At 49.4% G+C, this 12,632-nt stretch overlaps 2 protein-coding genes across 3 annotated transcripts; both read left to right on the top strand.

The window, feature by feature from the left end:
* Positions 1 to 674: 674 nt before the first annotated feature.
* On the top strand, positions 675 to 9,316 carry pask (PAS domain containing serine/threonine kinase). Of its 2 annotated transcripts, XM_067253813.1 has the most exons (22): positions 675 to 784; positions 952 to 1,164; positions 1,387 to 1,598; positions 1,706 to 1,876; positions 1,978 to 2,118; positions 2,229 to 2,363; positions 2,584 to 2,848; positions 2,993 to 3,174; positions 3,546 to 3,684; positions 3,949 to 4,053; positions 4,241 to 4,412; positions 4,543 to 4,730; positions 4,820 to 4,955; positions 5,485 to 6,074; positions 6,217 to 6,362; positions 6,597 to 6,764; positions 6,968 to 7,093; positions 7,283 to 7,417; positions 7,590 to 7,789; positions 7,956 to 8,089; positions 8,261 to 8,410; positions 8,612 to 9,316. In XM_067253813.1, the coding sequence occupies exons 2-22, from the start codon at positions 963 to 965 to the stop codon at positions 8,776 to 8,778; spliced, it is 3,864 nt and encodes a 1,287-aa protein (XP_067109914.1). In that variant the 5' UTR covers positions 675 to 784; positions 952 to 962; the 3' UTR covers positions 8,779 to 9,316. The 2 variants fall into 2 exon arrangements, with proteins under 2 accessions (XP_067109914.1, XP_067109915.1); XM_067253814.1 differs by lacking the exon at positions 3,949 to 4,053.
* Positions 9,317 to 9,434: 118 nt separating this feature from the next.
* Positions 9,435 to 11,086, top strand: mterf4 (mitochondrial transcription termination factor 4). The gene is made up of 4 exons (XM_067253815.1): positions 9,435 to 9,480; positions 9,727 to 10,147; positions 10,231 to 10,415; positions 10,629 to 11,086. The coding sequence occupies exons 1-4, from the start codon at positions 9,454 to 9,456 to the stop codon at positions 11,004 to 11,006; spliced, it is 1,011 nt and encodes a 336-aa protein (XP_067109916.1). The 5' UTR covers positions 9,435 to 9,453; the 3' UTR covers positions 11,007 to 11,086.
* Positions 11,087 to 12,632: the final 1,546 nt, after the last annotated feature.

The raw sequence follows: 12,632 nt of genomic DNA, 5'->3' as shown, positions 1-12,632 counted from the left end.
TTTTTTATGATCCTATTTTTTTGGCCACAAATGTTTTACCAAAATATTTTTTGGCCACAATATTTTTACCAAAATATTTTTTGGCCACAATTTTTTTACCAAAATATTTTTTGGCCACAATTTTTTTACCAAAATATTTTTGGGCTCAATTTTTTTCGGCCGTTTTTTCGGCAACGGTTTTTTGGCCTCGAACTTTTAGTATGTATTCTCTAAATAAAAGAATCACTCCCCCTAAAGAAACAAAATGTCCCTCCCAAGTCGTACAGTAACCCTTATTTTCTATCATCTCATATAAATATTTAATATCTTTACCATTCATTCAACCATACTCATTTTCCTGACTCCTCCTACAACGTCGATAAGCTAGCCCGATTGGTTGATTCCTCCTAGTTTCTTTGAAAGCGCCCGCGTACCTTGAGTGATCCCCGCGTTTTGTAAAGTATCCTAGCAAACTAGCCTAATGCTCCCAGTCGGATTTCAAGAAGTAAGGCTAGCTTGTGATGTGCTCGCCAAAATTAGATACATTCATTGTCCGATTATAGTACCTGCCTTCCAAAGCATAGCCTGCAAGATACTAAGTCTTCAAGTTACCTACGGTAACCTTTCCCGTCTCCTCCTCCTAGCAACCACCAGCACCAACCAACTCGCGAGCGAAGACAATAACAAAAGCTCTAGCTTGCTAGTTGAACTAGAGCAGGGCTAGTCAAACAGCCTGCCGTTTTAGCTGATAAGCCAGAAAGACATAAGAAACTTTTCACGCCCAACTAATTAGGGAGTCAAAAGGGTGAGTGTTTGAGAACTGTGTTGACTTTGTGAACGTTTACAAGAAATTAATGGTCGTTGGGAGTAGCGAGTTCTCTACTGTAGCTAGCTAGCCTAGCTGCAGTATACGGTGCTTTTCTATTTGATACTATATACAGTACTGTATTGACCTATTTCTTTCACTACTAGAGCCCACAACCATGTCATTGTGGGCTGAGGCTCCTTTTGCAGAGCTCGGAAACATCCATCTGAAAGAGGACAGCGTGTGCGGGGCCCCAGACTCGCTGGACATGCTGAAGAATGACTTTGATTTAAATAAGTCCTATCCCTCTGCCCAGCGTGCTTTTCACAGGAAAGGTCAGCTGTCTCTGCAGCACTGGCATTACCCTGGGTCATTGACGGGTGAGTGTGTGTGTGTGTAGCTAGCTAGCTAGCTAGCTCTGCATAAAACAACTTGTCTATTAAAAACATACTCTCTTTATTCATCAGTATGATGAAGCTTAGGGTTTGTACTTTAGATTGTTATTCACTTACCGCTACCTTGTTTAAACAAAGCAACGGCCATAGAGATTAGCTTCTTCCATGCTTTCGTATTAACCAGCGTCCACCCTTTTTCCACGACAGGCGGCTATGTGAACTCTGGTAGTTCTGTCGCAACAAGAGACATCCAGATGTCCTGTCTTCATGGCTCCCAGTCCCACACACGGCCTGGCTCCCTGCCTCACCTGTCAGCTCTGTCAGACACAGACACCCTGCTCGGCAAGCTCACCTGTGGAGCCCCTGCTTCTCACAACCCCAACAAGGCAGTTCTCACCGTGCACCTCAGGACAGAAGAGGTAGAATGGAACTAGGAGGACTTCTATCCTTATAAGTCCGACTTCCATCTCCATAAGTACAATTGTCGTGCAGTTCTTGAGAAATGTTTTTTCTCTGTCCCTTGCAGATAACAGCTGCCAATAAACTGGCTTGCCAGCTGTTTGATTGCTGCAGCAGTGAGTTGATTGGGCAAAAGCTGTCCTATGTCCTGAAGAAAACCAATCAGATCCTGGAAGAAGCTCTAAATGAAGAGTACCTACAAGCAGATGGACATATTGCTGTCGTAACCGGAAAAGTGGTAGGAGACATGTTTCTCAGTAGATTATTTTCATTCATGCACATGGTTAACATATCTTAAATCCAGTGTGGAACTTTGAGTGACCCTCCTCTGTCCTACAGATGGATGCGGTGAGCCTGTGTGGTGCCGAGGTGCCCGTGTCAGTGTGGACCCTGATGCCCTCAGGGGAGGGAGGGCAGCACTGCCAGGTCTTGATGGAGCGGGTTCAGAGGATAGCAGCCCAAGTCTCTTTCTCGCAGGAAGTAAGCAGCCTAATGGGATTGTCTTATGTACCCGACCTTGTAGAAACCAACATGCCATCGGCTGACGGCTTCCCAATTCTAACTGTCAGTGCCGCTGTGTTCATTTTCAGGGCAGCATCCTCGGCTGTGACCAGGCGTTTGCCCATCTCCATGGTTACCACCAGGCCGGGGAGTTGACGGGGCTGTCTATTAGTGATCTGATGCCCTCTCTGCGAATGCCCCTCCACAGCCAAGCTCTGCCCAAGGTAAACCCTCCTGCACACCAGGGTCCTTTTCTGGGCTTTTGTATTCGCTGCCAGCATCTTGACGCCCACACGTGCTACGATGTGCAGGGCTGGAGTCTGGTAGTATGAGGACAGCCTGATCGACCCGGTCACAGAATACACCATTTCCCAGAATCTGCTGCTGTATGTAAGAGCATGCCTCATCAGGGATGCGCATGAACTCCGCTCTCTGCCCTCCTAGACGCTGCGGCTCCAGAGAGTGTGCGGTAGAAGCAGGGAGGGCACCTCCTTGCCCCTGTGTATCAAGCTCCAGGGGGCTGTGGTGTGTAGGCGAGCCCAGCCTCAGGGCCTCGGGTCCGGCTGTGCCGAGCTGACCTGGAGCCCCGAAAGAGCGGCCGGCCAGGGGAGCCCGCCGGGGCCTCCTCTCACCTCCCCGGGGTGTCGAGCGCCCGAGCCCTCCCAGTCTGAGCTCCATGAACAGACACAGTCACAGGACACGTCCTCTGGTACTGTCTCGGCAAAAATAACATCAGCGATGCAGGTTTTCCAGTGTCGTTGTAAACAAGTTTGCGCACTGCAGAATATTGACATATACATGTTCTCTCTCTCTGTGTGTCTGTCCCTCTCTCTGCCTGCGTCTGTCGTGTCAGTAGGGAAAGCGGACGGCGTCCTCCTGTCCCCAGGCTCTGCCCTGATTTATTCGGGGACGGTGTGGGTGTTTGCTCCCATCAGCGGCCTCCTCACCCTGCACCCCGACGGCTCCCTCCTCAGCATCCACCACCTCCTGGCTCTCAGCCTGTTTGGCTACAGCACGGCCGAGCTCACGGGGAAGGTAAGACGGGGAGAGTCCCAAGTCCTGACAGATCTGGCTCATGTCAGGGGGGTCAGATGGCTGAGCGGTTAGGGAATCGGGCTACCTATCATAAGGTTGCCGTTTGATTTCCGGCCGTGCCAAAATGACGTTGTGTCCTTGGGCAAGGCACTTGACCCTACTTGCCTCGGGGGAATGTCCCTGTACTTACTGTAAGTCGCTCTGGATAAAAGCGTCTGCTAAATGACTACATGTAAATGTACTGTCCCTGTAGATCCAATCGACAGGAAAATAGTTTTAAAGCTAATCTGGTTCTGTTGAATGACGTGCTCCTCGTTTGCCCTTGTTTGAGCTGGTTTCCAGACTGCTCTTGTCTGACTTGTGCCCTACAGACTGTCACCTTCCTGATGCCTGCCTTCTATGACTGGATGTGCAGCTTGGAGAGGAGAGACATGCCCCTCCCCCTCGCCCGTTCCCCAGGAGACGGGCTGCTCCTGACACGCTCCTCTCATCCCTCCAGCTGGGACACGGGTACACAGGGTTTCCTAAGCTAACAATGTCATGGATTCCGTTGGGCAGGTACAGGGGTGATTTGAACCTGTGACCTCTTGATCAAATGCTCTCCCACTGAGCTATACCCATCCCCCACCCCCATAATAGTAGTAAAACTGTTGAAACATCGCCTCAAGTCTGAACCTCTGGTCCAGCTGGACTGTAGCCTATTAGGAGTCATGGGGTTAGATTTCTGCATGCTGCCTGCATAGTGATCTCTCTCTCTTTCTGTGGCCCTTACAGACCGCTGTAGATCCTCTGGTAGTCCTAACCCTGGCACTAGCTGCATGGTGCCCCAGTCCTGTCAGTCTGCTCTCTCTGGCAGACACAAGCCCCAGGACAGGAAAGGTTAGCACCTGCTGACAGGATATTCAGGACCTGCTTGCTTATCTCTCATCCCTTCTCATCTACTCTGCTACCTCTCAGTGCCTGGGTGTTGATTGTTTTCATAATCAGGGATGTGGCGTGCAATGGGCCTCGTGAACCAGTTGTAAACCTCCAGTTTTGTTTTTCCTGTGTCTGTGTGTGTGTTCAGACCCCTCGTCCCTGCTGGCTGGGGACATGGCCATGGTCCTGCAGGCCTGGCAGACCCCGGGCTCCTCCGCCAGGGGCAGGATCTTCACAGGGACCAGCGCCAGGCTGGAGCAGCAGGGCAGCGCCCCCTCCACCCTGCACCCACCCGCAGTCACGTCCACCCCCACGGTCAGGTCAGTGGACCCTCGTCTCACACTCAGCGTCTGAGCTCGTACCTGGGGTAGGTAGGCTATAGCTCAGTGGTGGAGCATTTGACTGCAGATCAAGAGTTCGCAGGACGATTGTATAGTCTCTCCCCCCCAGGGCGGAGGACACTTTGGAGCTGACAGGGGAGGTAGGAGACAGCACCGATGTCCTCCTGCAGACCTTCGCCCTGGTGGAGTACCCCGAGGGGCTCACCATCTGCCTCCCTTCTCCAACCCAGCCTTCAAACCCCGGACAGCAGCCCTGCGACACCGAGGGGACACACTGTCAACAGGCTCTCAATGGAGGTCAACATTAGCTTGTCGTAAATGGATGATCTGTTGCTATGCCGATGAAAGACGGTATTGGAAGTAAACACAAGTTCTTCTTCCTCCAGCCCCTCATCCAGGTAGCCTGGATGCCTGTGGTCCTGCCAGGCCAGGGTGCGCCAACCACCCAGAGAAGGAGAACCAGCGGACGGACCTCTCCGTCCTCCAGGACTCCAGCTTTGAAGTCATCTCCATGGGGAGCAGGTGAGGGGATCCTGATCTCATGTTATTCATCAGAGTGTCATATCAGGGAGGAACTTCCTGTCAGGCCACCTGGTCAGTGCGTCAGCTGTGCTTTCGCCTCATGAGTCCATTCCGTCTGATTTGTAAAGGTTGAGAAATGTTGTTCTTTTTATATTGTGCCTAGTAAAATATACTTCCTTCACTCTAAACGTCAAAATACTGTTAGAGCTATGCACTTCTGACCCTTGATTTGGCTACACTTTCTAAATTCACTATTTACATTTTACATTTACATTTAGTCATTTAACAGACGCTCTTATCCAGAGCGACTTACAGTAAGTACAGGGACATTCTCCCGAGGCAAGTAGGGTGAAGTGCCTTGCCCAAGGACACAACGTCATTTGGCACGGCTGGGAATCCAACTGGCAACCTTCAGATTACTAGCCCGATTCCCTAACCACTCAGCCAACCTTTGGAATGTCACTTTGAACAAAAAGCTTCTTGATAAAGAAACTAAAAAACAGTAGACGATCACACAATGTGGTTCCAGGTCCTCCTCTGGGTTCTGTGAGAAGTGGGCGGGTCAGGGCGGGTCGGGACCCGACCGCCTGGAGGAATCTGCAGCGGTGTTGGACTCTGCCAGCTGTTTCGTGGACCTGACCACCAATGGGGACCAGGTGACCCGGGCCATGGCTGACCTGGACCTCAGCTGCAGCGTGGAGCTCCCCCGGGGGGAGGAGCCCGCTGACCTGCTGTCCCACACCTCCTGTGACACGGCCGAGCTCCTGCGCACCCCTTCCCCGTACGTGGTAGAGTCCGACCAGGAAGCGGAGTCTCCCAGTAAGAAGGGTGCTGAGGTCAGGAACAGTCCATCGCTGGAACGGGAGGGGGGGAGGAGTGAGAATCATCAGGAGTCGGAGCAGAATCAGTGGGGAGCTTTCACTGAGATGAACCAGGCCCAGACCCAGGAGTTCACAAGTCAGATGAATCTGGGGATGCAGTCAGAAATGGATGCTCCCAGCACTTCCACCCCTAAGAAGCCCCAGCTGAATGGACACACAGACTCCCCAGCCCCCAAGCAGCACATCCGGGAGGGCAGATACCAGGGCAACGGCTACCACAGGGATGGCTCCAGAATAGGTTGGTACTGATTTTCAGATTCGTTCCAAAAGGGCAGACTTGGTCTTCCTAAACAACAGCTCAGTTTCGAGCTGTCCTGATCTCTGCCTGCTGGCTGATGTCTTGTGTGACGAGCCGTCCTCTCCCCCTGCCTTGTGTCCAGAGGTGCAGTGTGAGGTGTGCAGGGCAGAGCTGCCTGAGGGCCGCGCGGTCTTCTGTGTGTGGCTGAGCCACCAGGAGGCGCTGTTGCAGATGGAGCCCTCCAACATGGCCTCCCAGCCGGACTCCTCAGCTCTGAGCCTGGGGGAGGTGAGGAGTCAACAACAACAAAAAAACATTTGTTGGTATTTATTTTTATGGGTCACAGACTCTCGTCCATTCAAAACTTTTTATCTTGTCGTTAAAGGTTAGTGGACGTTAACGAGTGTCGGTTATCGGTAAAAAAAAGATAATTCCATACAAATCCAGCGTGTGTGGTGAGGGCTGACTCAGGGTTCCTCTCACCCCTTCCTGTGTGGACCGGTTTGTCTGTTTTCTACTCAGGCGACGTGCGAGACGAGCCGCGGGGACGCCCTGCGCTCCACGGTGGACCTGGAGCAGTCGCGGGCCTGCAACGGCCAGTTTGACGAGGAGTACCACCCCATCCGAGCTGTGGGCAAAGGGGCATTCGGGTTTGTGTGGCAGGCCTGCAGGCGCTCGGACGGACAGGAGGTTAGACCGGAATCCCTTTTCTCTGTACACAGGTAGCACTCGTGTGAAAGGGGGAGTCACTGGTGGACTGAAGCAGGCAGTTTTCTACTGTTTGGTGAATGTTATGTTGGTGTGTTTGTGCTTTTCTGAATGGTAGTTGTTGTTTAAGCATGGGCTGGTTTTTATGGAGGAGTGGCATAACGTGTGTGTGTGTGTATTCACAGGTGGTGGTGAAGTTCATCCGGAAGGCCAGGGTTGTGAGTGAATGCTGGGTAGACGACCCCATGCTGGGACGAGTCAGCCAGGAGATAGCCATCCTAACACGTCTACAACACCCCAACATTGTCAAGGTAACGCCACGCCCCAACATCGCCACGGTAACGCCCCAGCGTTGCTGCTACGCTTGACCTGACGCGTTTCATATCTGCACGCATAGCGTGCCTGTGAAAGGAAAGGTCACCGCCAGCCCCTCCCATCAGTAGCGTGGAGATGGAAGCCCACAGGTCTGGGTGCTCACATGTCCGTTCGTCCCTGTGCAGGTGCTGGAGGTGTTTGAGAACGAGGGCTTCTTCCAGATGGTGATGGAGAAGCATGGCGAGGGTCTCGACCTGTTTGAGTTCATCGACAAGCAGCCCAGACTGGACGAGGTCCTAGCCAGCTACATCTTCAGACAGGTGAGAAACCGGCGCTGTCGGAACACCCTTTTACACTGACATACAGCCCCGTCTCTAGGGCCTCAAAAGAAACATTTCCTCAGACACAATTGGGTAAAAAAAACAAAAAACAAAACATAACTTTTCTTAAAGAAACAATTCTCTTTTGTCCGTCTCTCCCGCTGGTTGTCAGTTGGTGGCAGCTGTGGCCTACCTGAGGAACAAAGCCATCCTGCACCGTGACATCAAGGATGAGAACATCATCATAGACACGTGCTTCCACGTCAGGCTCATAGACTTTGGCTCCGCCGCCATGCTGAGTCCGGGGAAACTCTTCTACACCTTCTGTGGTACCCTGGAGTACTGCTCCCCCGAGGTGTTGCAGGGGAACCCGTAAGCTCTCGCCCCACACACACACACACACACTCGCTCGCCATCACTCAGTCACTTGGCTGTATCGCTCACTTTCTCACTCTGTCACTATTCTACATCCTCTCTCTCTCGCACAGTCTCTCTGTATTTCTGTAACCCTGTCCTGTATCCGTGTGCCCCTGTGTAGCTACGAGGGGCCAGAGTTGGAGCTGTGGTCTCTGGGGGTGCTGCTGTACACGCTTCTGTTCAGTGAGAACCCCTTCTGTGGCATGGAGGAAATCCTGGAGGCCCACCTCAGACCCCCCTTCCCCCTCTCACCAGGTACAGTCCAACGTATCCACACATTATAAAGCCTTGAGTTGCTCTCCCAGATAACCTGCATTATACCCTACTAATGTTCCCTTCTCGGGGAGTCTAGTTCCCTTTGGCAGCTTATTTTTGGTTGTTTCGTCTTCTGTTGACTGGTGTCTTGTCTGTCCTCCTGTGCTCCAGAACTGCATGGTGTCCTGTCAGGCCTGCTGCATCCAGCGCCCGACCAGAGGATGACCCTGGCCCAGCTGCTGCTCCAGCCCTGGGTCCGCCAGCCCATCTCCCTGGCCGAGTACAGCTGGAGCGAGGTGGTGCCTGGGGCCCACAGCCAGGGTGAGTGGAGGACAGATGCCCACTAGTGCTCAGTGACCCAAAACTGTTCCTCAGCATTCCCATAGTGTGTAGTAGATTGCTCTATATAGTTTAGTCACGTTGCAATAAACAGAGTGTGGTGGTGTTCTGTCTTCTGAGACTGATGAATAGAAGGCATGATGACAGTAAGCTGAATGATTATTTGAACTTGGTCCATTACAGTGTCTCTACAGCAGCACATGCTCAGTCCTGGAGGATTCCTCGGGGACGGTTTGTACCCGGACGTAGGGGATGAGTCACTCCCCGATGAGGAGGAGGAAGATGAGGAGGAGAAGGCGTCCATGTTTGCCTTAGAAACGGAGCTCATGAAGTACCTCTCTGACGACTGAGAAACTGAACTACAGTGGTGGCTTCAAAGTCTTGGAAACCAAAAGGAATTATAGATTTTCACCACCAAAATCAAATAGCGTACTGGTAATATGAGTACGATTATTTGGCCATGGAGCAGGACAATATTAAGTAAGTAAATGCTACCAAAGAGAAGACAAACAAAAAAAGTTACATTTACATGAAGGATTGGATAACTACAGTAGAATCATTAGTATGTATGTTTAAACATGTTATAATGTCATTAGAATCATACATATTATGGTTTAAAACATCTAAAATGCCAAGTAAAAATGGTAAAAGAAGCTTCATATAAGGACCATGTGGAAATAAAACTGGGTTATTATGCTTAAAAATGAACTAAAACTAAAACCTGAATGACTTGTTACCTGAATAAGATCTTCCTGGTGCTTTTCACCCCAGGACCTATACACGCCTGTTATTTAGAATGAAGTTGATACAAATGCTAATGTAATGGCTTTAGTTTGGTTTTTATCACATTGTAAATATGTTTGCAATATTTTAATATGTATTTAATTCACCCGAATAAATGCTTTTATCATAATCCTTGGTGTCTTGTGGTCTTATAATAAATGTGTATACAATTGTAAACGTAGCTCGGAACTATTTCTTGGAATACGTAGGAGACCGTGAACATATTTTGAGGACGGACAAGCATGAGCGCTCATATCGTTAGTCGGCAGGTAAACTACCGTGTTATTTTCAAATTTAACACTTGTAATTAGTCATGTACAATTCATCTCACACTGCAGAGTACAATTGACAATAACCAATATTTAAGTAATTTTAAGCGTTTGCGATGCCTACCAAGGTCAATACATTGCTAGTTGAGTTGCAAGGTAATGTCGCCCCTAACGGTAAGTAGAAAAAAGTATTTTTTCCTGACCTAATAATCGATGTTTTGCACTTTCTTTTTCATTAACATGTAGCTTCTCAGATGGACTCTTCGATGTGCAAACCGCTCTATATTGCATCAAAAAGGACTTGCCAGATACCATGTGCGGAATGCACTTCCTACGTCCTACCGAGTCCTGTCTTCCAACCACTACCAGACAGGTGTTCAGCACAACGCAGACACGTCTAATCTTAAAACGGGCAAAGAGTTAACCCTTCGGTCACTACTTGATATGGGTTTCACAGATACCCAGGCAGAGCAGGTTTGCGATGCTGTAACCAAGAGTCGTGGGCATTCTGACACTGCCCTATCAACTCTCACGACACTGTTCGTACTCGGCCTCAACCCTTCCAGTGTGCTGAAGGTTTTGGAGAAATGTCCAGATCTTTACAAAGTGAAGGGAACACAGTTCAATCAGCGCATTAGCAACCTGAGGAAACTAGGTTTGCTTGAAGGTGAGGGTGTTCATTTTTACATTACAGATATGAACATAAACGGCTGTTACTACCCCTAAATTTCCTCTCCAACCCTCTCACAGGCAGTCTGCAGAGGGTAGTGAGTTACTACCCCCAAATCCTGACCTTCCCCATGAAGAGGATCAACAATGTGGTGCGCTTGCTCAGAGAAAGGTGCCTTTTCACCTTCCCGCAGGCCACAGACATCCTGAGGGACTCACCAGCCGTGGTGGAGGAGGACCTGGGCTCGCTGGAGTACAAGTTCCAGGTTATACCTCATCTCAATGACCATTATATAGCCTACAGTGTGTCTATGGCTGGTTTACTATTTAGATATAGCCGTGACCTAGGTTGTGTATCCAAATAATTGACTTCATGATATCTCTACCAGACATACAATAAAAAATATCTTGGTTAATTGTTGTCCATAGTAATGTCAACTATAGTGCTTGACCTAACGCTAGCCCCCCTTTCCCTGCAGTATGTCTACTTCCGCATGGGGGTCAAGCAGGCAGAGATGGTGAGGTCCAAGCTCTTCCGGGTTCCCTTGGAGGAAGTACGCTGCAGGCACTGCTTCCTGGAGAGGCGGGGTCTGTACCAGACTCCTGACAAGAAGGGCCAGACACTCATCCTCAACCCCAAACTCAACGACATCCTCGGCGTCAACGAGGAGACCTACCTTGCTGAAGTTGCCATGGCCACACAGGAGGAGTACAGCATATTCCGGAAGCTGATGGAGAAAGAGTGGCAGGAGGAGGAAGGGCAGGAGAGGGAAATGATGTCTGGGGGTGATGAAGAGGACGGCGAGGAGGAGGAGGAAGGAGAAATCGATGGATACCAGAAAAGGAGGAAGAGATGAGGCTGAGAATGTGGACTTGCAGTTCATGTGTTTCAAGTTGATGTTGTTGCTTATAAGTAAATCATAAAAAAACAACAATAAGCCCCATAGTTGTCTATGAAAACTTTTTTTTATGATATAATCTGTGACTGCACTAAATAATTTTTTGTTCTGTGGTATGGGATTGTCAAAGCTTATGGACAAACAAGACCTTATAGTGTAACGTTAAATAGGGCATGTTCTTGTAACGTGCGTAACGGGATGGCAGCCCATTTCCTCTGCCCATCACTCTGCCCATCACTCTACCCATCACTCTACCTATCACTCTGCCCATCACTCTGCCCATCACTCTACCTATCACTCTGCCCATCACTCTACCCATCACTCTACCCATCACTCTGCCCATCACTCTGCCCATCACTCTGCCCATCACTCTGCCCATCACTCTGTCCATCACTCTGTCCATCACTCTGCCCATCACTCTGCCCATCACTCTGCCCATCACTCTGTCCATCACTCTGTCCATCACTCTGCCCATCACTCTGTCCATCACTCTGCCCATCACTCTACCCATCACTCTGCCCATCACTCTGCCCATCACTCTGCCCATCACTGCCCATCACTCTTCCCATCACTCTGCCCATCACTCTGCCCATCACTCTGCCCATCACTCTTGCCCATCACTGCCCATCACTCTGCCCATCACTCTTCCCATCACTCTGCCCATCACTCTGCCCATTGCTTACTTGCCTTAGCATACAAGCTGCTTAGACAGGATGGTAATGTTGGGTTGAGTGAACACTGTACAAAAAGACTGATAGAGGTGAACATGGACTTGGCACATCTTAGTCACTGGTGTCAATATAAAGTGAGATGTACGTCAACTAAACTGCCATGACTCACACCTAAAGTGTTGGTATTGTTGTTGAAAGCAGAGACTGGGTAGTATTTCAATCAGGACATGTGTCCTTTCCCTTTAGGGTTTGATTCCTTTGTGTTTTAATGGAGAGGACGGGTGGATAGAGAGAAAATGGTTAAAAATCAAGATAAGAAACAAGCCCTGGGGTAGGCACCTAGGAATTCATTATTCAGGCACACATCAATGAAGGGGAGTGAATGAGAACTGATGTGTGAACTACCGCCTGAATTGATATTCAGCCAGTGCTTCTATGGGATGGCTAAGTGGCTATAGCTTTCCACATCCCTGCGTTATCAGCTATGAGTCAACACATAGTACATCTGCTGATAAACCTAGCAGAGGAGCGTCAGGAAGACATAGCTGCCATTGATTTATAAAAGCATGAAGGCTAATGGATGCTCGCCCCAAACGCTGTGGATATTGGATATGAAACCCCTGACTTTCATTTGTTGCTTGAGGAGATTTCATTACCTTTGGTAAATCGATAGTTTTTGTTCATGGTTGTGTCTGTGCTAATAGTTGTTACTATGTAAACGTCAGTATTTTGGCTGGTACAGGTTTGCAGGTTTAGAGGGAATAACAGCTGGTGTTAATAAGACAACAGTTCAATTGCATATTTAAATACTTGACTGTTTTGAAAGATACTGGTATTATTTAATGAGACTACTTTAACATTAGTTAAATTAAAGTTTTTGTGAATGTAGTCAGTTCCTCTTTGCATGTGTTAT

Source organism: Osmerus mordax, chromosome 16 (assembly GCF_038355195.1).
Source record: "Osmerus mordax isolate fOsmMor3 chromosome 16, fOsmMor3.pri, whole genome shotgun sequence".
NCBI lineage: Eukaryota > Metazoa > Chordata > Actinopteri > Osmeriformes > Osmeridae > Osmerus > Osmerus mordax.
The sequence above is the reverse complement of the archived record's forward strand: the minus strand, read 5'-3'. Positions and strand labels throughout refer to the sequence as shown.